At 40.4% G+C, this 27,008-nt stretch overlaps 1 protein-coding gene across 1 annotated transcript in view; it reads right to left on the reverse strand.

Moving 5' to 3' along the window:
• ST8SIA6 (ST8 alpha-N-acetyl-neuraminide alpha-2,8-sialyltransferase 6) overlaps positions 1 to 27,008 on the reverse strand; it is a 174,217-nt gene that overhangs the window by 13,627 nt on the left and 133,582 nt on the right. Inside the window, exons 5-8 of the mRNA XM_070408060.1 lie at positions 12,473 to 12,617; positions 8,390 to 8,502; positions 3,491 to 3,583; positions 63 to 575 (exon numbers count right to left, since the gene is read on the reverse strand). Of these exons, the coding sequence (XP_070264161.1) occupies positions 107 to 575; positions 3,491 to 3,583; positions 8,390 to 8,502; positions 12,473 to 12,617 (820 nt within the window). The 3' untranslated portion in view covers positions 63 to 106. The remainder of the gene's footprint in view (positions 1 to 62; positions 576 to 3,490; positions 3,584 to 8,389; positions 8,503 to 12,472; positions 12,618 to 27,008) is intronic.

Genomic DNA, 27,008 nt, shown 5'->3' on the forward strand with positions numbered 1-27,008 from the left:
GGGGCTCCTCCTATTATACCCTACAACCACCAGTTTCTGTGTTCGGAAACATTGTTACTCACCTATAGCATTACATTACAACGATTCCCACTTTAAGTCACTTTGGTTAGGCTATTTCACATTTACTAAATTGTAATTTGAGGATTCCTTTCATGTGAAGTTGAAGAATTTGGCTGTATTCCTTGGGCATCTCATGGAAACCACGTTTAGGCAAACTGTTGTCATAGTAGTGATGGCTGACAGGTGTGTCCTGCACAGTTTTGGAGAAGGGCCAAAATCCATACAGTTTCACGTTCTCACACAGCTCAATGGCCACACTCGCGATCATCAAGCCAGAGGACAGGCGGTACTCTGTCACTCCTTTAGTTCTCCAGAAGAGGGCGAGATTCCTCAGGTACTTGGGATGGAAATATATAACCTTTTGTCTTGCCTTAGACTCTTCCAGCGTGCTGTACACTTTAAAAGAGGCAAAGGTGTTGGCCCTGAAGGAGAACGCCGGCAGCAGAAGAAATGCATCTCCATAGGCTTCGATGTCCTCTAGAAATACTGCTTTCTTTTCGTTTAGGTTCCCATATCTGCCAAATGTAATAATGATAGTAATAATAGTAATATTAATCATCATCATCAAAGTAGTGGTTTTGGTAACACAGGCTAAGTTTACCTCTAGCCAAATAAATGGAACCATGCATATCACTGTACATAAAAAGACACACCATAGACTCAGAAAAAAATCATAGTAAGTATATTGTAAATAGAAAGAGCTAGGCCTTAATTTCTTTTTCTTGGTATTTCTAGGATTTAATTTCTACTTTCTTCCTGGGCCATCCCCTTACTGGACACATATTTCTTGTATTCTTTGACCTTCAATCTCAGTAATCTAAGGTTGCTTTTTGATGCTGAAACACTTTCCAAGTCTACAATGATGAAATGTTTTCTCAAACATAAGACATTCTTAAAATATCTATACATTTTTAAAAATTCATCAAGCTGTATTCTTGTGATTTGTATATCTTTTGAACATCCTATATAATAAAAGGGTAATATGCAAATTGACCCTAACAGCAGAATGACTGGGAATGACTGGTCACTATGACACACACTGACCACCAGGCAGATGCTCAATGCAGGAGCTGCCCCCTGGTGGTCAGTGCGCTCCTACAGGGGCAGCTCTGCTCAACCACAAGCCAGGCTGATGGCTGCCAGCACAGCGGTGATGGGAGAGCCTCTCCCGCCTCCTCAGCAGCACTAAGGATGTCAGACTGTAGCTTAGACCTGCTCCCCGCTAGCAAGTGGACATCCCCCGAGGGCTCCCGGGCTGCCAGAGGGATGTCTGACTGCCAGCTTAGGCCCGATCCCCTGGGGAGCAGGCCTAAACCAGCAGGTGGACATCCCCCGAGAAATCCCAGACTGCAAGAGGGCACAGGCTGGGCTGAGGACCCCCCCCCCCCCCCCCCCCCCCCCGCCCAGTGCACAAGTTTTTGTGCACCGGGCCTCTAGTATGATTATAAAAGAAAAGTTTCCTTTAGAAAACCTAAAAACAATATACATACACACATTTTTAAAATTTCCTCCACTGTAACTGCGATAGCTTTACATGTTTAATTTAAATAATTACACAATTTTGTGTATTTTGAAAGTAAGCTTTTGGGAGAAAGATACTGAAAGGTTCAGAGTGGACTGGGGTTGTTCAACTATGATATGAGGCCATAATGTACCAAAAGAACTTTTATTTCAGGCACCTGGGTATAGGTGGGCTGAGTCCAAAAAAGGAATCAGCAGAGACTGAAGGGAGAGGCAAGTTTTTATTAACTTCTGCTGGCTGCAAACAGTTCTGCTGAAGTAGGGTCTGGTCCTTCATTCCTCCCATTGCCAGATGTTTAATGGTTATCTGGGCTATGCAGTGTTCAAGGCTGCAAGCTTTCTGCAAGATATCTGCTAAGCACAATAAGTTTCCTCTGCCCCATTTCATTCTCTTTAACTCTTTCAGATACAACATCTCTATATAAAAAGGCCTGCAGGGGAGGGCAGTTGGAGCGACCAGGTCACAGGGGAGGGCAGTTGGGGGCAAACTGGTCTGCAGGGGAGGGCAATTGGGGCGACCAGGCCAGCAGGGAGGGAAGTTGGGGGCATTAGGCAGGCAGGCAGGTGAGTGGTTAGGAGCCAGTGGTCCTGGATTGCAAGAGGGATGTCCGACTGTCGGTTTAGGCCCGAGGGGTCCTGGGTTGGAGAGGGTGGAGGCCGGGGCTGAGGGACACCCCCCTTCCCTGTGCATGAATTTCATGAATCGGGCCTCTAGTCTATATAATAAAAGCCTAATGACCATTATGGTGGAACAACTGGAATGACCAGTCGCTATGATGCACACTAACCCCCGGGGGCAGATGCTCAATGTAGGAGTTGGCCCCCTTGTGGTCAGTGTCCTCCCACAGGGGGAGCCTACTCAGCCAGAAGCCATGCTCATGGCTAGTGAGCGCAGCAGCAGTGGCAGGAGCCCCTCCTGCCTCTGCGGCAGCACTAAGGAGCAGAGAGTGCAATCAGTAAGGAGCAGTGAGCAGGCGGGCAGTAAGGAGCGAGGAATTCCAGACTGCGAGAGGGAGCAGACTGGGCTGAGGGACTCCCCATTCCTAGTGCATGAATTTTGTGCACTGAGCCTTTAGTATTTTATATTCTCTTAACAGAAACCAGAACTATTTGAGGGGTGTATTCTATTAATAATTACTACTAGTCACTTTTTATTAAAATAAAACAGCAAAGCTACTATATAGAATTTTTATTAACCAACCAACATTTCATGGTAATTACATGTGGAGAATGACACATGGGAATAATTATTTAGTATTATACTATTCAAAGTGAAAATCAAATTGAGCCAGGTCTCCTAAGGCTTGCTATCTCAAGTTTCCAAATAGATTAGGTTTTATCAAGGAAGTACTACCAAGATAAAAGAGTAACATTAAAATTCTGAAAGAAAACTGAAAAAAGTAACTTCACTACTATAAAAAAAAAATAAAGAAACAGTAAGTTTTCATTTGATGAGCAACATTCAGCTTATGACATTAGAAGTACAACTGGTCACAACTTCTTATGAGCCACAACCTTGATAGAAATTCAAAAATTACAAATGTAGCCAAAACCGGTTTGGCTCAGTGGATAGAGCGTCGGCCTGCGGACTGAAAGGTCCCGGGTTCGATTCCGGTCAAGGGCATGTACCTGCGTTGTGGGCACATCCCCCGTGGGAGATGTGCAGGAGGCAGCTGGTCGATGTTTCTCTCCCATCGATGTTTCTAACTATCTATCTCTCTCCCTTCCTCTCTGTAAAAAATCAATAAAATATATTTTTTTAAAAAAATTACAAATGTATATTTCCCCCAAAAGCCATGCCCACTGTATTTCAAGTCAGTCTCGGCAATAAGATTGGTGCTCAGATTAAGAAACATGCTAACCAATGAACAAATGTTCTTGAACTGTTATGTAAGTTGGAGATACTTACTTTAGTCTTATGATACTGGGGTTTATGGTCACAAGGTTAGTTTTACTGCCAACATCTTTACTAACATTTCCTGTTGTTGGGGGAAGGTTACACCTGAAATTTTGAAGAAATTATTTTCAAAATACAACTTGAAAAAATAAAATACATACACACAAATACATTCATACATATGTGATTATTGTCATTTTTCGAATTTATTGAATTTATTGGGGTAACACTGGTTCATAAAATTACACAGGTTTCAGGTGTGCAATTCCACAACACATCATCTGTACATGGTTTTGTGTGTTCATTACCCCAAGTCAAGTCTCCATCTATCACCATTTATCTGTCCTACACTATCCTCCACCTCTCCTGCCCATTATCACCTTTTTTTTTTAGAAAATCATTGACGTTAAGATTCCTCAGATTTCATCCAACTTGCATTTAAAACTATTTAATAGGTGCTGAACTCTTAATTGATTCAACATTGCATATAATATACAAATTTGATAAGTGACTTCAACATTGATTAAGGCCTTTATAAATAACAATATTAGAAATGACAATTAAATCTTGCCTAGCTTTTGAAGAGTTCACACTCTTCCGATTAAAATTATTTATATTGATTATATTCCCACAGTGGTATAATCACCAATTTACAGATATTAAAACATTGAGGCATTGTGGTGAAGGTTATAGAGTCTGCCAGAACAAAGATTACATTAAAAAAATTAAGCCCTGACTGGTTTGGCTCAGTGGATAGAGCGTTGGCCTGCGGACTGAGGGGTCCCAGGTTCGATTCCAGTCAAGGGCATATACCTTGGTTGCAGGCATATCCCCAGTGGAGAGTGTGCAGGAGGCAGCTGATCGATGTTTCTCTCTCATCAGTGTTTCTAATTCTCTATCCCTCTCCCTCTCCCTTTCTCTCTGTAAAAAAATCAATAAAATATATTAAAAAATAAAATAAAATAAAAAATTAAAATCCCCTGGTTCCCATATGGATAGTTTTCCCACCAAATTATGCTGTTAATAAATAAAATCCTAATGTTCTTATAATGATGTTTAGTACTCTTCTGAGTACTAATTTTTTTAAAATTGAAAAAAAAATTGTAATTCTGAGTAAATCTATTCCTGTCACAAAAAAAAAAGGGAAAGTTAGTTATGACTCCCTAAGTATCATTTACAGAATTTTAAGTAGACCAATTTTTTGAAACTATACATACAAAGGGAGCATCTCTAGGTATTTCCTTAAGGAAGGCTACTGAAAGTTTATGTGTTTTGAGGAATGAAGTTGAAAATCCTATTACATGCTCTATTAAACACACAAACAAATGAAATGTGCACTTCCCACCTTGATAAAAAGATTTATCTGAAAAAAATTAAATATAGCACTTTGGAATAATACTAATCATAGATAAAACATTAGCAATGACCTCATTAGTGGGACTTCCTGTAACAAATCTACTTCCTAGGACAGTCTCATATTCTGTTGAAGAATAAAAGGTTATTTTCACATACAATAGTATCCAAGGAGAGTTCTAGAGGAAATACTGGGTATGATATATCCTATCTAATAATAGACAAACATGGTAATTAACCATACCTCCATTACGCTTACCAATGGCTAATCAGGGTGATATGCAAATTAACTGCCAACCAAGATGGCGGCCGGCAGCCAGGCAACTGAAGCAAACATGAGGCTTGCTTGCTCCAGTGATGGAGGAAGCCAAGGTTCCCGGTCTGCCGCAGCCGGGCTCTGAGCTCCAGTCTAAGCAACAATGTTGCAATAATAGAAGCTAAACAAACCCCAGATACCTGCTTTCAGCCAGCTGGCCTCGGAGCTGGAGCCGCAACAAAGTTTCAATTACAGAAGGTAAATAAATCCCAGAATAAAAAAAAGAAAAAAAGGAGAGACTGGGAGCTTCAGTTGCAGGCTTGGCACTCCTGAAAACAGCCCTCAGCCCCTCATCCAGACTGGCCAGGCACCCCAGTGGGGACCCCCACCATGAAGGGGATGCGGGCAGTCTGAAAACAGCCCTCAGCCCCTCATCCAGGCTGGCCAGGCACCCCAGTGGTGACCCCCACCCTGAAGGGGGTGTGGCAGCCTGAAACAGCCCTCAGCCCCTCATCCAGGCTGGCCAGGCACCCCAGTAGGGACCCCCACCCTGAAGGGGGTGTGAGCAGCCTGAAAACAGCCCTCAGCCCCTCATCCAGGCTGGCTAGGCACCCAAGTGGGACCCCCACTCTGATCCAGGACACCCTTCAGGGCAAACCAGCCAGCCCCCACCCGTGCACCAGACCTCTATCCTATATAGTAAAAGGGTAATATGCAAACTGACCCTAACAGCAGAAAGACTGGGAATGACTGGTCACTATGACACACACTGACCACCAGGGGGCAGACGCTCAATGCAGGAGCTGCCCTCTGGTGGTCAGGGCACTCCCACATGGAGGAGCTCTGCTCAGCCACAAGTCAGGCTTATGGCTGCCAGTATAGCGGTGGTGGTGGGAGCCTCCCCTGCCTCCTCAGCAGCGCTAAGGATGTCTGACTGTAGCTTAGGTCTGCTCCCCGCTGGCAAGCGGACATCCCCCGATGGCTGCCGGGCTGCCAGAGAGATGTCTGATTGCGATCTTAGGCCCAATCCCCTGGGGAGCAGGCCTCAGCCAGCAGATGGTCATCCCCCGAGGTGTCCCAGACTGCGAGAGGGCACAGGCTGGGCTGAGGGACAACCCCCCCGCCCCCAGTGCACAAATTTTTGTGCACCAGGCCTCTAGTGTATATATATCAGTGTTGGAAAGCCACTCATCCCCTATCTTTGCTCCTTACATTCTTAACTTGTAACTCCCAATCTTTTAAAATGAAAACAAAGTAATAATAAGCACTTTCCAGATTGTTTTATAAAATGTACATCCAAAATAAGAGCAGGCTTAAAAATAAAATAAATTTTAATGACACCAATCAAGTCTAGCTCTTATTTTTGCCTTTTGCTTGGAAAGGCAAACTTCAAAGAGAACTCTATATGCAGAAAGATGCCTGGCATCAGCAAATATGGGCTCTAGAAATACATGCATTTATTTTAAAGTTATAAATTAAGTAACTGCTGAGATTTTAAAAACTTAAAAACTAGACTAGTATATATTTATCCTATATTTGCATAAAGTCAAATGGATGTTTAGGCATGATACCACAGATCTTTTGGGAATTTTAAGTTTATAAAAAGTCTTTTACAAGAATTATTTATCTTCATGATGGCTTTTTTAGTAATGAGTACTTTAACCAAATGGCTAAGTCATTCAGATATTGGCTATTTGAACATTCATTATGAGGAACACACCCATTAACTGTTGAACTGCTGGGTCTGTTTTAAATGAGATTAAAGTGAGGGAGGAACTACAGATCACTTTTATTTTTATTTGTTAAAAAGGGGCAGCATTGAATTGATAAGGATCAAAGGATCTCCTCTGAGGTATAAAATTAGTGTTCCTGAAAGAGGAAAACAGATTCCAATTTACTGTTTTTTAAGTGTATAATGCAATGATTTTATTTCTATTTATTTATTTTATTAAAAAAATTTAATGTTTCCATAATTGCAGGTATCACCCTTTTCCCCATCCTTTGCCCACCTCTGCCCACCCCCACCTCTCCCTCCCTTGGCCTTCACCAAACTATTATCCATGGCCAGGGTGTCTTCCCATGCACCAAAAGGTCGCTGGTTCGATTCCTGGTCAGGGCACATGCCTGGGTTGTGGGCTCGATCCCCAGTATGGGGTGTGCAGGAGGCAACCAATTGATGTTTCGCTCTCACATCGGTCTTTCTCTTTCTCTCTTCCATTCTCCCTTCCTTTCTTTCTAAAAATCAATAAAAATATGTGTGTATTTTTAAAAGGTGCATTTCAACTGAAAAAAGGTGCATTTCATCAGAAAGGAATGAATCACCTTTCTTTCATATTCTGGAAGGAGAGCTATCCTGTAACATGGTTTATGAATACAGGCACACATGGAAACCACTTTAGTTTCTATTTTTGCAAGCTAGCTGGTACTAAGATATAAAGATCTTAAAAGAGCATAATTTAGAAGCTGCACAAATTTTTTAAATTTCAAGTCAGGAAACTAAATAAACAATAATGTTGCATGGCTGTATGAACGGTGCCCAGTTCAGCATTTTCTCAAGTATTATCTGGGAACAAAACTTCCTTGAAATGCTCTTTAAAAAAAATACACAAAAAGGTTTTCAAGGTCAGGTGAACCTGGGAAATGCTGCTCCATAGCGTCCTCTCAAGGAGCCATGAAAACCTTAGTACACTGAAGGCTCTGACAAGTCCTCCAGGGCAGACCCTCTTTCACCATGATTTCACCCAGAGCTTCTGAAATTGAATTATCACAGAACATTTGTATCCTTCTAGTATCCACGTTCAGAAGAACTAATGATCCATTTAACACTGCAGGAAAGCCTATCAAAATAATTTGTAGTCTGAGCCCTGACTGGTTATCTCAGTGGTTAGTGTCTACCCCCAGACCAAAGGATCACAGATTTGCTTCCTGGTCAAGGGCATGTACCTGGGTTGCAGGTTTGATCCCTGGCCCAGGTCGGGGTGTGTGTGGGAAGCAACCAATCGACGTGTGTCTCTCACATCAATGTCTCGCTCTCTCTCTCTCTCTCTCTCTCTCTCTCCCTTCCTCTCTCCTTCCCTTCCACCCTCTCTAAAAATCAATGGGGAAAAAAAATATCCTCAGGGGAGGGTTAACAAAACAAACATTTTTAAAGAAAAAACTTCTCAAAAGAAATAATACTAATTAATAATAATAATTTGTAGACTTAAACAACACAGCTCAAAATTTACAGATTATCTTTACACAAATCCTGTAAAATATCCAACTGATCTTTGGTTCAAAAAACTCAGCTGAACAGGTCTTACCTAAAAACAAAGTCAGATTTATCTATTTCAGCTCCGCAGAGAGACTTATTCAGAATGCCCCCGTTTCCAACCACTGCACACTGATTGTAAGGGCGCTCCACGAAAGGCTGCGACTAGCAAAAGAAGTGAAAACTACCATGAAACAGTTTTACCTCTAGAGCCATAAACATTATCAGCTTAATTCAAGTAGCTTAATTTTTATGCATACTATGTAAAGAAGAACAAGAAAAAGAGAAGTAGTACTACCATAACATGTTGATCAACTTAAGACTTACAATAAAAATATCTCCTAAACCTGTTCTTTTTCGGGAGAGAAATACACAGCGTATCACATACAATGTAATGTAATAATACACAACGTATTTGTATACAAAAATATAATGCAGTTTACATCACATAATTCAACAAAATGAGAATAGCAAAATCTCACATTGTGCCTTACCAGCAGGAACATTTTCAGCAAAAAAAAGAGAAAAAAGCAGTTGGAAAGTAGTGTAAAATCCTCGATTCTGGGAAATAAAATTAACAGCTAATTTAGCAGCATTTCCTGTGCTTCTTAAATAGTTAGGCCTTCAGGCTCAGCGACGATGGGAGATTTAAGCCTGCCATCTCCGCAAGTGACCAGCCACGGCATTTCAGGAAGGCCTGCTCACTCTGTACTCACATATTTCAAATTAATTTCCCAGGCCTGAATCTTTTAAAATTTTTCCAAGGACCCAACTTGCGTGCCCCGAAAGACTCCCACTGTCACCAAATCCTCCCCAGTCTGAAGCATAACCTTTCAGTTCAACACTACGCTTTGCTGGTCACTTTCCCTGAAGGAATGGTGTGACCCTGACCAGCAGCAAGGGTGCCAGTCCATATTCTACAGTGACAGGGTCTTGATTCACTTACTTTTTTTCTTTAGAATTTGAGTGTGAGTCCTCAAGGCAGAGAGTGTGTTTATTACATGTCATTGTTCCTCAGCTTTCACTGCAGGCCTAGCACAGTGCAATGTGTGCAGTGACTTTTTAAATAAGAGCTTGCTGGCCCAGTGTCCCACCTGGTGCAGCCCCCTCCCCCAAATCCTCCCCTCCCCTCCCCCGCATTGAGCTGAAGCTCACTTGTGAGCACCAACGGGTAAATATTCAGGAATTGTGTGAGTGGGTTGTTAAGCCACTGGTAAGTTAAAATCGGCCATGGTGGGGGTGTTTACATCTCTACTAGTTACATCGGCAAGTGCTACAAGTCAGGGCACCCACTCCCCAAAGCCAGTTTACCAGCACTACTAGCAACACGCCAGGGGCCAATGTGGTCTGGGCAGCACAGCAGACCCTGAATCACTGTGACGGCCATCTGTTCCCGCCGGTGCACCTGGGAGATGCCTCACAAGCAAAGAGCACTCTATTTCAGCACTTCTAGGTTTGTCTTTAAAAATTAAACATCAGAAGGTGCTTATTAGGCAAGGCACCCAAGTGCCTCACTTGTTAAGGCATTTAGTCCACACAACAACAGTACAAGCATTTTACAGATGGGAAGCAGGTGGCATGCGTTAAAGCTAGAAAGTGGCAGAGCTGTGATTCAAACCCAGGCAACCTGTGTCAGAGTCCCTGCTCTTAACCCATACACATTACACAGCTCCTCACATTCAATGCCTAAAACACTTACATGCATGCCTTTTTTCTCTTTATATCCCCAATGCCTAGCAGATTGCCTGACTTTTAAATGAATAGCTCCCAAATATCTCAGGGTATTTTAAGTCACTAAACTTCTAGCTCAAAATATCTTAAGACGGTGTTTACTAACCGGTATCACAATAAATTCTGAATTTTATAGACAGAATAGAACGCAAATATGCTCTTTATGCCACAATAGGAGAGACTGCTGAGGAAAGCATATCTCCAATTAAGCAGTCAAAATAACGTATGTTTTTCTCTGGCTGTTTGGTCAACGGGGGGAAAACATCCATATGCTTTGGGACCTCTGTGTTCAGGAAGAGTTTAAATAAATTACAAACATCAACATGCCCTAACTTACACCTCCCAAGAAAATGCAAATCTGCCCAACTCCAGTGTCTGCACATTGCTCACTCTGGTTGAAAAGCAACTTTATTGTTTTCCTTTGCAAGTTAGCAAAGTTTCTGGAGAAAGTAACTTCACCACATTTACTCAAAAGCAACTACTGAGATCTCTGTGTTGCCTGGCAGTTCTGAGCTGAGTGCAGCCGAGCAGAACTGAGCAGGGAAGACAGGCAGGAAGCAAGGTGGGAGAGAGGTCAGCTCCCCCAGGAGCCATAGCCATGGAACCCGGATGTTTAAACAACAACAACACACCTGCAATTGTTACTGAATTGACTTCAGAAATTTCTCCTCCCAATTTTAAAAAATCAGTTATATATTTGAAAAGTGAATGTTGCTAATTGCATACTGAATTATCCAGCCTCTGTAAAGTTAGTTTTTTGAAGGTGCCAATTAGAAGTAAGATATATCCCCCGTTCCTCTGTTCTGGTCAGTCTCAAGCAAAAAAAACCAAAAACCAAAAAAACAAAAAAACCCCAAAACACACTAGCAAAAATTGCATGGGTGAAAGGATTGCTCCTTGGAGAACTCTCCCCAGCCTTCCAAGATAGGGAATATAAATATACTTTAGTTATTATCTTTTCAATTACTGGTGTTTCAGTGCTTCCGGAGGGTGTTGTAGAATGTTTTACGCATTATTTTTTGCCCTCCTTTTCTTCCAGAAAATGTGTAATAGTTTTTCCTACTGTTTTCTGTTTATTTTCATTTATTCCCAGAAAATTATTATTTTTTGAATTGTAATAATTTAAAAAAATTGGAGCAATTTATATGACAAACAATAAATTAGCTGTAAGAAGTCAAAGGTTCAAAAAAATAATTGTAAGGATCTAATAGTCTATAGTTGGTAAATTACCTATATTAAGTGACCCCATTTAGATCATATTGACTTGCCCTAATTGCTTTTAACAAAATCAATTACAAAAGATTCGAAGAGCCCTAGCTGGTTTGGCTCAGGGATAGAGCAGCGGTTCTCAACCTGTGGGTCACGACCCCTTTGGCGGTCGAATGACCCTCTCACAGGGGTCGCCTAAGACCATCCTGCATATCAGATATTTACATTACGATTGATAACAGTAGCAATATTACAGTTATGAAGTAGCAACGAAAATAATTTTATGGTTGGGTCACAACATGAGGAACTGTATTTAAAGGGCCAGAAGGTTGAGAACCACTGGGATAGAGCCTTGGCTTGTAGACTGAAGAGTCCCAGGTTCGATTCCAGTCAAGGGCACATGCCTGGGTTGCAGGCTTGATCCCCAGTAGGGGATGTGCAGGAGGCAGCCAATCAATGATTCTCTCTCATCACTGATGTTTCTATCTCTCTCTCCCTCTCCCTTCTCTAAAATTCAATAAAAAAAAAAAATAAGATTCGGAGAGTGTATGTTTCTAAGCAATGGGCTGCCCTTCCTGACAAAAATTTCCCCCAACTTTGGGTTTATATTAAGGGACTGATTTCTTTTTGTAATGATACTGTATCATTACTCACCAGTTAATTTAACAAATACGTGATGAGTGCATATGTACTAGGGAGTGTTCTAGGAGCTTGGGATCCAGCAGTAAACACACAAGGCAAAAATCCACCTATGGGGGTTATGTCTACTGACCAATAATTCTTACGTATTTACTTCCCAAAGATTAACCGCATAAACCTACAGTTGTTTGTAAAGGAATTGACTCAGTCACCCAAACTGACAACTGGAAGAAACTTGTTCCAGGTGAGAAATGGTCATCTTTCCAAGCCCCAGCGATTACCATGCAGAGAGCCCAAGTACCTCATCTCATTCGAGGATGAGTCATCAAGACTCAAGAAGTGGAAATGCTTATCTTTTAAGATATAAATTCCATCCCCTGCAGAACCAGCATGCATTCAAAATTGCCTTTTAAAGTGGACTACTATGCACATCTTATACAACAGAGTACGGCATTTTAATTCATTAACTCCTCCATTATCATAAATTATAACTTGAAGTGAGAGAAAATTCACCTGGAACGATGACACAAAAAAACCATAACAAATCTTTACTCACCACTGGAAACATATTAAAAATGCTCTTTCTAATTAGGATTGCATTTTTTCTTTCCACCTCGTAACTCATGTTAGTCCCGACTGGAGTGTTATTTTGAGAAACAATGAAGTTTTGCACAGCGTCACAACAGGAAGCAAGTTTTGCCCTGAAAAATATAACAATAAAAGGGAGCCATGGAATAAGATGGAGAAACCAAAAACAGAGACTACCATGGGAAACGCAAACGAGGATTTTTTTCCATTTTGACTTTCCAAACGAACAGAAATCATTCACAAAGATGACATTTTTATTTCACTTCATGCTAACTGGCCCTGGATGGTGAAATGGTGAGTTGGTGGGATAAAATAGCAAAGAAGGTCAAGTACTCATTAATACAATGATTTAAACATAAAAATTTCCTCCTAATGATAATGTTTTAACATTAAAGAGAAAAATAACAGAATACATTATAATTATTTTGTAATAATTATAAAGTGCAGAAACTAAGTTAAGAACATTAAGCGCAGTTACAAATAGTCACCAAAGCAATATGCAATCATTTATTATGAGACAAATCCAATGAAAAGAATCATTACAGTGATTTTTTTCCAAGCTCTAGAGGCATAACTTATAAATACAAATTGTATTTAGAGTGTACAACTTTATATTTTGATATGCATATACATTGTGAAATAATCACCACAATCAAGCAAATTAATATATCCATCACCTCATATAGTTATTATTTTTTCTTTTTTTGTGTGTGAACACTTAAGATATACCCATTAGCAAATTTCAAGTATACAATGCAGTATTGCTAATTATAGTTAACAATGCTATACACTAATACAGTGAATGTTTGTTAATATATATATTTTTAATTTTTATTGATATCAGAGAGGAAGAGAGAGATAGAAACATCAATGATGAGAAAGAATCATTGATCAGCTGCCTCCTGCACTCCCCATACTGGGGATCGAGCCCACAACCCTGGCACTTGCCCTTGACCAGAATCGAACCTTGGACCCTTCAGTCCGAAGGCTGACACGCTATCCACTGGACCAAACCAGCTAGGGCAATACAGTGAATTTTTAAATGAAGCAAAATTAAAGTTGCCATTCCTTATAGAAAACCCAGAAAAATTGTAACTCAGTACCAAGCTATCTTTCAAAACTCTTACTGTGGAGTGAAACATCATTAGAATGAAGGCCCAGGAAGGTCTTTGCAGGGCTCATCGGAGTGTGCCCCCACCCTCGGGCTTGATGTTATGCTTATTTACATAATTCTCCAGGGACATAGAACCCATACCATCTCTTGATAATTATCCCAGACTTTAATCAACCTTGAAGTCAAGAGATTATTCCAGTTGAACAACCGAACCTGTACTTAACTCCATTTCCCTTGTTAGTTTTTCAGAGAATCTCCTCAGGAAAACACTTCATGTAATTGAAATGGTAAGCAAGCAAAACTTGGGCCTTTTCAATCTTAAAGAGTCTGATAGAATTTCCTCTTCTCTCAGATTTTCCTTGGAGGAGTCGTTTTAATGTTAGCCATCTTGCTCCTCTTTAAGCCTTTGCTTATTTTTCCATATTATCTAAATATGAAAACTGGATCCAATCATAGCACAGGGGACAGTGACTAATCAGTGAGCAGAGCTGACTATGGGTAATGCTGACACCCTAGATTCATTCCCCTTTTTCTGTTTTTTTTTTTTTTTTTGTCTTGAAAGGTATACTTTTGTACATGTCCCTACTGAATTTTGTCCCTTTGAAAAAATACAACATTCTAATCTGCCATGGGTATTTTGAATTATAATCCAGGCTTCCTACATTCTAACAATTCTCATGGAATAAAAAGTCAGTTCCTGTGATATTATTTGTACCCAGAAATGAAGATTTTCAAAAATACTTCTTATGAGTTCTTTTAAAATAGTACATGCTTCTTAACTGAATCCTATCACCTGCTTATCATCCTTCTTTGTATTTCAGAACCTAGAGATCAGCAAAAGAAAAACTTAAAATGAAATGATGTATAGTCAAAACATAATACTAAGTAGTTTTTAATTATAAATTTAATTTCATAAGCATTTGTGTGCCATATTGCAACTCGGAAATCCTTATGTGTTTCACTTCTATTGTAAATGCAATCTAAAGAACAAAACAAATGAGTAAACACAACTGAAAGACTCATAGATGCAGAGAACAGACTGATGGTTGCCAAGAGAGATGATGAAAAAGTTGAAAGGATTAAGAAGTACAAATTGGGAGTCACCAATAGTCACGGGAATGAAAAGTATAACATAGGAAATATAGTCACTAATACTGTAATAACTATATATATGGGGCCAGGTGAGTACTTCAGACATTGGGGAGATCACTTTATAAAGTATACTAGAGGCCCGGTGCACGAAATTCGTGCACTGGGGGTGGGGGTCCCCTAAGCCCAGCCTGCACCCTCTCCAATCTGGGAGCCCTTGGGGGATGTCTGACTACCAGTTTAGGCTCGATTCCAGGAATTGGGCCTAAACCGGCAGTCGGATATCCCTCTCACAATCCTGGACCACTGGCTCCGAATTGCTCATCTGCCTGCTTGCCTGATCACCCCTATCTGCCCCCCCTGCCGGCCTGGTTGCCCCCAATGCCCCCCCCCCACTGGCCTGGTTGCCCCTCATGGCCCCCCGCCAGCCTGATTGACCCATGCAGCCGGCTTGTTCAGTTGTTTGGTCATCCCTCACAAACCCCCCTGCCGGCCTTGTTGCCCCACACAGCCTGCTGCTCAGTTGTTTGGTCATCCCTCACTAACCCCCCTGCTGGCCTGATCATAGGTAGCCATCTTATAAGGGCATGAGGGTTAATTTGCATATTATCTCTTTATTATATAGGATGATTGTCTTCCCACTATGCTATACACCTGAAACAAATACAGAATAATATTGAGTATAAACTATAATTGAAAAAAATAAATTCTTATATGTTTATAATTTTAAATGTCTCTTTTAGGCTTCATTTTGAGAAAAGGTAATGGAATAAATTCTCATTTAGCTTTGACAAGTAATTTAATTTCTCTAATGATAGTGCTTAAAAGAATATTATATCACACACACAAAAAAACCACAACCAGAATACTCTTTGTTGTTTTTAAATATTAATAGGTTTTATTCTGAAGTTATATTTTTAAAACTGCAGGAAAGTTGAAAGAATTGGACAATGAGCACTTGAATAATCACCAGCTACTCTCTACAGTTAACTTTTTACTCTATTTGTCTTATTGTGTATTTATCCATTGTTGTAGGTATTATAATTTAAAGTAAATTGCAGGTATCAGTACACTTTACCCCTAACCACTTCAGCATGTATACTGTTATTTTGTTTATATTTGGGGGTAAAAGTTACATACAATAATATCATAAGTGTATTCAATGAATTTTGAGAGATGCATATACCCCTGCTACTCAATGACCTTTATCAAGATATAGAATACTACTAACCCCCAGATAATTCCCTCATACCCCTTCCCAGTCTATATTCAGTCCTCCCCTATCTCAAAGCAATCACATTTGTGATTTTTTTAAACCAAAGATTAGTTTTGTCTGTCTTAGAATCTATATAAACAGAATCATATAATATGCATGCTTTTGAAAAAGACTTTTTCTCTCAGCATAAACTTTTTGCAATTTGTGCATATTGCTGCATGTATAAGTAGTCCATTTTATTGCTGAAGTAGTATTCCATTGCATGTATGTGTCAAGAGTTTGGGTTAACCATCTACCTTTCACTTCTAAAGAAATCACTATCAAAAATCAAAGTTAAACACCTGATCACTCATATAACCTCCCAGAAAAAAAATAGTAGAATAATTATCCAAAATCTTATTTATGAAGCCAGTTTTGTTTCACTAACCAATGGGACTTTTTGAGCCTTTATATTCAGTAGCAGAATTATAAATGTATGCTCTTTGTCACTTCCCAGCTCACCATGTGATAGAGATCCTTGTAAGAAACAGTGTTAGTATAAAGCTGAGCTGCTCATAACAAACAAAACAAAATAGAATTTTATGTCTGTTATACCATTTACCATCACTCCCCAAAACAGTGGATTTTGATCACAGGTGATTAAATATGTTCACAACAATGGGCATGGCAATTTCCCCTCTCTTGTGTGAAAAGAGCAGGAGACATTAAGAAATGAAGGACATGATAGTAACTAGATGTGATGGTTGATTTTATGTCAACTTGACAGGGCCAAGTCTATGCCCAGATAGCTGGGTGCATCTGTGAGAGTATTTCTGGAAGAGATTAGCATATAAATCAGTAAACTGAGTAAAGAAGATTGCCCTCACCAATGCAATGGGCATCATCCAATCCACTGAAGGCCTCAATAGAATAAAAGTCTCCCTACTTGAGTTAGGACATCCATGTTCTCCTGTCCTTGGTCACTGTGCTCCTTATTCTCAGATCTTCAGACTCAGACCAGGGCCATTGGCCCTCCAGTTATTGGGCCTTCAAACTCAGGCTGGACTTTATAGCATCAGCTTTCCTGGGTCTCCAGCTTGCAGATGGTAGATAATAGGACTTAGCCTCCACAATTACATGAGCCAACCCCTTATAATAAATTTCTTTCTGTATACCTATACATATCCAAGTGGTTCTATTTTCCCATAAAATCCTAAGTAAGAGATATTGGTACAGAGAAGTGGGGGTGTTGCTGTAACAAATACCTAAAAACGCGGAAGTGGCTTTGCATCTGGGTAGTGAGTAGAGATTGGAAGTTTTATGTGCATGCTAGGAAAGGTCTAGATTGTCATGAAAAGAACTGTAAAGGCAATTCTGATGAGCGCTCAGAAAGAAAAGAGGCCTCTATCTTCTTGGGGAAAACCTAAGTGGTCCTGAGCAGAAAAAACACTGGTAGATATATGGGTGGCGGAGGCCAGTCTGATGATGTCTCACAGGAAAATGAGGAACACGTTATTGAACAATAGAGAAAATTCAGTCCTTGTTATAAAGTGGCAAAGAACTTGGCTGAATTGTATTACATTTCTAGTGTTTTGTGGAAGGTGGAAGTTGTGAGCAATGAAAGTGGATACTGGATTGGGGAGTTTCCTAAGCAAAATGTTGAAGAAGTGACTTGCTTCTTCCCGATTGCTTAAAATGCAAGAAGAGAGAAGTGACTTGAAGACAGACCTATCAATTAAAGGGGAAGCAGAATTTAAAAATTTGTAAGTTCTCAGCCTGTCCACATGGCAAAAATGAGAAAGTATGCTCAGGAGAGAATACTAAAGGTGGGGCCAAGTTTACATTTGGCAAAGAGATTAAGGTGGGCGTGAACCATGGATTTAAGGTGGGTGTGAACCATGGAGCCACACCTGTAGGAAATAAAACCCAACAATTTGAATTGTAGAGGAATGAGATGGGAAGGAATGAAGGAAAAGTGTTGGGCTTCTTATTTTTTATAAGGATGGGATCATAGAGCTATTTGGTTATAAGCACAAGACAAGGGAAGAATGACCATAAAGGGCATTCAGAAATCAACAGGGCTGCCTCCTCAGTTACAAAAGGGAAGACCTGTTTTCAACAGGCCAGGTGGCCTCTGCCCAAAGCCGTGAAGGAAGGGCCACCGAAAAACACGGGGATGGGGATGCCCAGCAGAGCTGCAGGGGCAGGACCATCACCACAGTGGGTCCAGAGGGCAGAGCATGGAAACAAAGAAGATTATCTTGAGCATAGAGATCTCATGGAGTTTGCTGTACTACGTTTTGGACTTGCTTGGGACCTGTCACCCTTCCTTCTTTCCTGTTTCTCCTTTTAGGTATAGGGATGTCTATCCTATGTCTGCCCAATCATTGTATTTTGGAAGCACAAAAATTGTTTGCTTTCACAGGTTGACAGCTGGAGAGGACTTTGCCTCAGGATGAATGGTGCCTGAAGTCTCATCCACACCTGAATTAGATGGCATTTACTAGTAGATGAGACTTTGGATTTTAGACTTTGGAATTGAAGCTGGAACATATTTAAGACTTCTGGGGCCTGGGCATGCAGGAGACAGTCTATTGATGATGTTTCTTTCTCATCAATGTTTCTATCTCTATCCCTCTCCTTTCCTCTCTCTCTAAAGATCAGTAAAAACACTACACACACACACACACACACACACACACACACACTTATGGGGCTGTTGAAATGAAATGAATACATTTTTGTGTGTGAGAAGGAAATGATTTGGGGGGTGGAGCAGAATGTCATGGACTAGCCAGGGGTCCTCAAACTATGGCCCGCGGGCCACATGCAAATACAAATATTGTATTTGTTCCCGTTTTGTTTTTTTACTTCAAAATAAGATATGTGCAGTGTGCATAGGAATTTGTTCACAGTTTTTTTTAAAACTATAGTTCGGCCCTCCAACGGCCTGAGGGACAGTGAACTGGCCCCCTGTTTAAAGAGTTTGAGGACCCCTGGACTAGACATTTGTGTCCTCCCCAAATTCACATGTTGACAACCTAGTTCCTATGTGATGGTTTTAGGAGACAGGGCCTCTGGGAGATGATTAGAATTAGATGAGGTCATGAGTCGGAGTTCTCATGAATGGGATTAGTGCCCTTATAATGGCTACAAGAGAGCTTGCTTCCTTTTTCTGCTCTCTGCCATTGAGAAGGCTGCCATCAATAACCTGAAGAGGGCTCTCACCAAAACCCAACCAACCCTGATCTCACATGTCCAGCCTACAGAACTGTGAGAAATAAATTTCTGTTGTTTATTAGCCACCCAGTCTATGGTACTTTGTGGCAGCAGCTAAAAGACATAGAAGACATACTGGGACCATGACACCTACATTGTCTATAACGTGTGGTTTCACTTTCCACAATAGTAAATATCCAACCAGATCAGTATGCACAAACCTTATACTTCAAGCACTGTGCACTTCCCAGAGCATTTTCACACCCGTTACTTCATCTGATTCTCACAACATCCAGGGAGGTGGAAAATATTATTATTCCCATTTTAGAGATGAGAAAACTGATGTTGAGAAAGGTGAAGTGACATGACCAAGGCACATAGGCTGTAAATGACTGGAGTCTATGTCTTTTGACATTCAATTCACTGTAGTTTACACTAGAATATGTTGTAGTTGGGGTGGGGGTGAGGGCATAACACCCTCATTTGAGCTTTTTCCTTTAGGATGCTTTCCATAATGGCACCACAACAACACAGTGGTTCCAAAAATAATGCGGGTAGCACCTTGCTGACAACTCGCCCAGACACAATTCAAAGGTTGCAAATATATATGACATGTAAATGCTTCAAACCCTACTTATAACGGAAACACTCAAAGCTCTCATTCTACATGGAGGAGATACAGATCAAAGATGTCAAGTAGTCTGGCCAATGTGCCCCAGTATTAAATGGAAAAGGATCCTCTGGATTGATGAGGATCTAATCCTCCCTGTGTCATACTTTCTCCATACAATCCACTTTCAAAAAGTAAATACTGTATGCTCCTCTCTACCCCAAGAAAGAAAAGGGACCCTCTGCATTGCATTGTGTTCCAAAATTGAAAGCAGTTCACATACTTTCAAAAGTGCTTAACTCTCAAGAAGTAGGTTGGTCCTGGGAGAATCAGGCTTAATATATCTAACCTTGATTTATAAAGATGTAATCAAATGTGAAAAATCATCTTTGCATCACAGTTGGTGTAATAAATCTACTTTGGAGAAAGAGAATTTTGTTAAAACTGTGAAAATTCCCCTTTCTCTTACAGCATAGGTGCTATTTTCTTTTATCTTTTGTTTTGTTTTCCCAATTCATTTAAAGTCTCAGGTCAAAATTCTTCCTTAGTTCTAAATGGGATGCTTCCTGGATTTCCATGAAATATTAATGCTGCGTAAGGCTTATAGTGTGCAACACACTATAGGACACTCTGAATATTAACAACCTAACTGCCCCAGCCCAGAGCGCACAGACATCGCTCCTGTTTATTAAACTCTCTAAGACTCTCTAATGAGCTGTGAGGCAGAGGTTACAGGTACTTTCCAAGTATTAAAGAGCTACCTTTTGGGGGGACCTTCTCTAGGATTATAATAAGGTTCCTAGGAAAAGGAGTTTTAAAATATAAACCCTGTAAGTAATTCATGGAGCTTATTTATCACTCTAATCATTCTAAAACAGTCAAATTTCTTTTTCTTCACTAAAACCACAATGCTTAGGCCAAGCAATACACCAGCTACCTCTTTCTTGTTGCTTCCCCCCCACCTTTTTGCTTTATTCTGTCCCTACCATATATTATATAATTCATTGATTGACCGATAATAACAGTATCAAATAATTATTTAGTGCATTGTCCTTACGTGCTAAGGACACATATATTATCTCATCTAAGCACCACAATAACCCTACAAAATAGATAGAGTTGATGCTCATTTTACAGTTGAGAACAACTCAGGCCTATAAAAGGTAAGTAGCTCACATATCACATTATTCATTAATTCATATTTATTTAGCACCTAAAAAGATGTTAAGCACTGTGAGATGTGTTGTCTATACATTGGGGAATAAAATCCTCAGTCTCTGCCTTTATGGTGTTTATGATCTAATAAGGAAGAAAAAAGAAAGGTTTATAAGGATGAATTTTAAGGTTAGCAGAATATGCCGCCCACCCCCAAATATGCCACTTTGGTATAGTCATTATTTTGAGCGCTAGGCACTAAGAAGGCAGCAAATGCAGAAAGAGGTTTTCTCTGAACTCGCCCTATCTGCCTTAAGCAGCTCAGTTGTCACAAATCCCCTGCTGAACAGTTTCCTCAACCAGGGAAGATGGGCTCTGATCACAAGAAAGGAGATGAGAAGTCGACACCACACCAAGACAGACTTTGTCACAAATAGTACACCTCCCATCTATTCTTCTAGGACCTTAATCTTTCCTAAAAATCCTTTACTCTCCAGTAAAATACCTACATTCCCCTCTCCCCTTTCCTTATTAGGATGTTATTTACATCTGAATTCTAAGCCACCTGGGGGTGGGGTGCGTTTCCTCATCTTTCCCTGGGTGCCTCCCATGTAGACATGAGATCTATGTATCAATGAATTCCGTTTTTTACTTGTTAATCTATATTTTATTAAAGGGATCACAATTAAGAACTCAGAATTTTAGAGGCAAAATTACTTTTCCTCCCCTATAAATTATAAGATAATGTGGGGAGCCGATATAGGGTTAAGCCTCGGACTGACCTGTTGGCAAAGTCACAAACAAGTCCCAGTTTAGAGGGCACAGTCCTCTTAGCATAATTAGGCTTGACCTTATGATGCTCCCTAGATCTTACCTGGGAAGTTAATGGGCTGAGGGACGTGCAACAAGAACAAAAACAAGTGAAACTCACAAGAACAGTGTAAACAAGTGAAACTCACAAGAACAGTGTAACTTTGGTAACCACTACCTTGTTTACCTCTGACTATAAAAATAAAGGCTCAGCTTGCCTCAGAATCTTTCTCTGTGGCCTCAGCCAGGCACAGGAAGATTCACGGAGATTAGAGACTAAAGAGAGCTAGAGAGTTCTGAACGCTGTCTCCGTGTAAAACATTCTTCGAGGACTTGGTCCACACCTTTCGGAACCCCTAGACTGTTGGGGCTGGACCCCGGCAAGATAATAAGTGGTAAACCTAAATTCGAACCTAGGATTCAAACCCTTGCTCTAAAGCCCATTCTCTGTCGATGCCCTACGAAGTACCATGGTGGGCACTGTTCCATACAAAGGAATTGGGAGGGGAGATTAAGTGAGTAAAATGCTATTGTTTGAACTACCATATCTTCTTGCCCAACAGATTTTTCTAGAATCCTATAGTTCATAATTGGAAGCACATTTAAAAATAAAAGTAAGAGTGTTGTGGGCGCAGAGTGCCTTTTATGTCATGTAGATGTTGCTTTCCCACCACGTAGAAGATCCGCAGACAGCCTCGGTGCACAGTCATCATGCCCCAGTGAGGGCCAGACTCTGGGTGAGTGTGTGTGCTTGCATGTGGGCCTGTGTGTGCAGCTCTGCAGAGAGGACCTGGGGAAGGGGGAGAGAAAAATCACTTGGTTTTGGACATGGAGAATACGTCATCCCTGGTCAGAGGCCATTTAAGAAGTGAACAAGATATGCAGGCTTCAAATTGACTTGATATAACTCAGCAGTGTGCACTGGCTTACTAAAATTCAAATGTGATCTGCAATGATACAATTAAACCAATAGTGGCCGGAAGAAGTGTGGAGAGAGATATCCTACTCTGTGTTGCTCAAACTACATTCAGTGAACTTGGGTTTGTTATGAAAACTTTGCTTTCAAAAGTATATGAAGGAACCAGGGCCCGTCAGGAGGGAACATCTGCATTGGTAGAGGAATTGAAATCCATGACAGATGAAGACTGATAATGCCCAGACCAGTGAAGAACAGACTGAAGGAGATTCAACAGCTATCTTTAATACTGTACAGACTTAGGAGGAATTAGATTTAACTTGTGTAATTTCAAGATACAGTTCTCGGACCAATTCCCAGAACAATTCAGCACATATTTACTGAGCACCCATTGAGTAATGGCTTGGTTTAAGGTCATGAGGATTTCAACTTATAAATTATTAAATACAAATATGAATAACATGTAGATGGGACCTGCCCTACGGGATCTTACCAACATTAGGAGGTGAAATAACAAGAATAAGAGATAAACAAAAGCTGCCAGGAGGTAAGACAATGGCTCCAAGACATGGTGTTCCTCTCGGTCTCCCCTTAACCCTCAGCATCCCCTAGTGTAATTCCTTAATTTTATCAATATCTACCAAGAGCATTCTGTGCTGGACCCTGGGACTATGTCCAGGAGTAAGAGACTTTGTCCCCGATCTCATTTTGCACCCTGGGCAGCGCAATTTAAAGAAGTAGAAAATGGAAAAATGCTTCAGAGCAAAGCAATAAAGGTGGTTAAAGGTTTGTTAACTGTGTTTGAGAAAGAACGGTCAGCAACATGGAATCTTTCTGGCATAAAGGGTCACTGAACTGCAAGGGCAGAAAATCAATACAAGATTGTGTAAGCAAAGAACGATAGAATATACTGTGTACATAAGCTTCTAAAATTTTGAAAAGAACAGAAACTCTTTAACGAATTCAGAAAATATTTTTTACGTGCTAGTTCTTATATTATGGGGAACTGCAGATAAGAAGTGGAGAGATGAAAGAGAAGGAGCAAAATAACTGTAAAAAAAAAAAACAAAACCCCAGGGGGAAAAAATAAACAAACATGGCATGAAACAAAAAAGAAAAAGAAAAGACACATAAAAGTGAAACCCGAAAGAAAACTCTGAGAAAAGCAAAGGAGATGGAGATAGAAGGTAAAAGGTAGTCAGTCACACAAAGTATCAGGATGTAGAGACCCATGAACTATCCAGAGAGACATGCTAATACTCACATGATCACATAGAAACACACGTTTAGAGACAGAACATTCAATAGAAAGTGGCCAGAAAGAGAGCCATGAAACAGAGGCTCAGATCAGAAAATAAAAAGCAAAACATGAGCCTGAGTTCAAGCATATTAATGCATACATATTAGCAAACACATGGGTGGCTCTTACTATGTCCCAAGTACTCTGCTAATCACTTTACATAGTAACTTACATAGCCTTCATCACAGCCCTATGAGGAAAACACTATTATTATCATTATTTTTTTTCCTCATTTTGCAGACATGGAAGCGGAGAAACAGAAAGGCTAAAGTACTTGCCTAAGGTCACACAGCTAGTAAATGACATGACTTGAACCCAAGTCTTAATGTATGTGTGTTCTTAACCACTGCCTAGCCTCCCTGTAAATGTTGCCTTATTATATATAAGTAAACCATATAACAGAGATACACAGAGAGAATAAAGCTACTAACATAGCCCCCACAGCCACTGTCACAAAATATGTAGATAAACTCCCTCACCTTCATGGGAAAATATCTACATCTGAGACATAAATTGTGATGAAATATTTTCAAACTGTGCTGAATTTTCACAACTATATGCATAAAAGAAACAGTGTCCAACCAAGATAGTTCTTAAGAAAACAGATAGAGTCAGACACTAAGGAGAACAGATATGAACAGCAAGGACCAAGAGGGTAGAGTCAGAAATCAAGCTTAGTGACATAGAGCAGGGTAAATTGAAGATTTCATTCATTCATTTATTCATTTGTACATTTATTCAGCAAATCAAGCTCTTACTACTTTTCTCAATACTAGAGATATAACAACAACAACAAAACAGAGTGAATGCTTATGAAAAGCTTGTCATCAAGTAGGAAAGAAACATCATGCCATCAGTCCTACACTGCAAAGGGGGACCAGAAAGAGAGTATGTGGGCTAGGCTGTGCCGGGCTTGCTGTATCCACTGATGCATAAGAAAAAACAAAACTGCAAAGGTGACACTGTAGCCCAATGGGAACCACCTTTTATGATAAGAGAATAGACATTTGAAACTGACATGTCTACCAATAGAAGGAAGGGAGCCCACAGTTTAGAGTCTGGGCTCCTTACTCACTCCCCAAGGGCTGTATAAACTATAAAACTAGGTGCTGCTCTGAGTTCAACAATCCATTTGCTTGATCCTTTATCTTGTATTTTTGTATACAAGGTTCAGGAATAAAGCAAAGTGAAAGCAAGCTTAATGGAGTCCAATTCCACATTCATGCAAACCCAAGGACAGGACCTGGGCCAGCGCTGTGGGCAGAGCACCTGGGAAGGTATCCAATCCAAACTTAGGGTGTCAGGGCTCAGCTCCCCAGAAGAAATAAAGCTTAAGCTGAAAACCAAAAGATGAGTAGAATTTAGCCAGAAAAAGCAAGAGAAAGAGATGAAGGGGTAAAGGCTGTTTGAGAAGAAGTGAACAGGGAGAATAAAAGCCAGGAGTGGGGAGAGGGAGAGGGAGAGGGAGAGAAAGGAATGGTGAAAGAATGCTGTCTGTGTCAAGAGGTAGAGTGCTAGGTGGAAAGTCTTATAAGCAAGACAGGGTAAATGATTACACTTCTATGGGAGAGGGAAAGTAATTGAAAGTCTTAGTTATGCAGATCCAGAGACAGAGAAGCATCAATCAGACCATCAAACCTCAGAAGGAAGGTAGGGGAGGGTCGGGGGAAGAGGGAGAGATCAACCAAAGGACTTGTATGCATGCATATAAGCCTAACCAGTGGACAGAGACACCAGGGGGGTGAGGGCAAAGGGGGGCAAAAGAGGGATAAGGACACATATTTAATGCCTTAATCAATAAAAAGAAAGTCTTAGTTATGGTAGTGACACAATGAGATACTAGTATGTATTTTAGGATGTGTACCCCCACAGATGAGGAGCACAGATTACAGTGGTGGGGAGAGGGTGGTCTGAATAAAGGTGATGTGGTCAATTATGAGAATATGGCAGTGACCCAGTATTGTAGATAGTTTTGAAAGATGGCCACCCTCAATTCCTTCTCTCCCTACTCATACATGTTCCTCCTCATCAAAACAGAAACAAACTCATAGGTACAGAGAATAAACTGATGATTGACAGGTGACATGGGGTTGGGAGGATGGATGAAAAGGGAGAAAGATGAAGAAGTACAAATTGGCAGTTACCAAACAGTCATAGGGATGTAAAGTACAGCATTGAGAATATAGTCAATAATATTGTAATAACCATGTGTGGTGTGAGATGAGTACTAGACTTATCAGGATGATCACTGTGTGAGTTATATAAATGTCTAATCACTGTTCTGTACACCTGAAAATAGTGTAATATTATATATTAACTGTAATTGAAAAATAAAGTTTTTTTTCAAAACCAAAAAAACAAATGTTACTCCTCACATCAAGAAGTACAATTTAAACTCTTCCCCTTGAATCAAGGCTGAGCCTCGTGACTACTAAGAGAATGGAACAGCATTGGGCTTCCAAAAACTAGGTCATACCGAGTCTTGTGGCTTCTGCCTGGGTCACTTCAATTATTCACTCTTTGGACACTGCCTCAGAGAATCCAACCTTCATATCGTGTGAAGCTCAAGTCACATGCAGAGGCTTTTTGGAAGGTGCTCTATGGTAGCCCTACAAAAGTCAATGTCACCTGGCAGCTACCTGAGTGAGCCATCTTGGATGTCCAGGCCAGGCAAGCTTTTAGATGATTCCAGCTCATTACTTCTGGGCTGCAACTGTATGAAAGTCCCCAATTAAGAGCTCCCCAGCTAAGCACCGTCAGCCCACAAAACTGTGAAAGAATAATAAATCAGTGCTTTAAGCCACCAAGTTTTGGGACACTTTATTATACAGCAATAGATAACCAGGACACCAGTTAAGAACTATTTAGATAAGAGTTAATATATAATGAGTGCAGCTATATCAGGTAGGGCTCTCCAGAGAAAAAGAACCAATAGTCTACCTACTTCTTTCTATCTATCTATCTATCTATCTATCTATCTATCTATCTATCTATCTATCATCTATCTGTCTGTCTACCTACCTATCTATCTAATCTAAAAATACTTATTTTAAGGAATTGGCCCACATAACTGTGGGGGCTGGCAAGTCTAAAATC

Source organism: Myotis yumanensis, unplaced genomic scaffold, assembly GCF_028538775.1.
Source record: "Myotis yumanensis isolate MYYU_CA2020_CCGP unplaced genomic scaffold, mMyoYum1.0.hap1 SCAF_1, whole genome shotgun sequence".
Classification (NCBI taxonomy): domain Eukaryota; kingdom Metazoa; phylum Chordata; class Mammalia; order Chiroptera; family Vespertilionidae; genus Myotis; species Myotis yumanensis.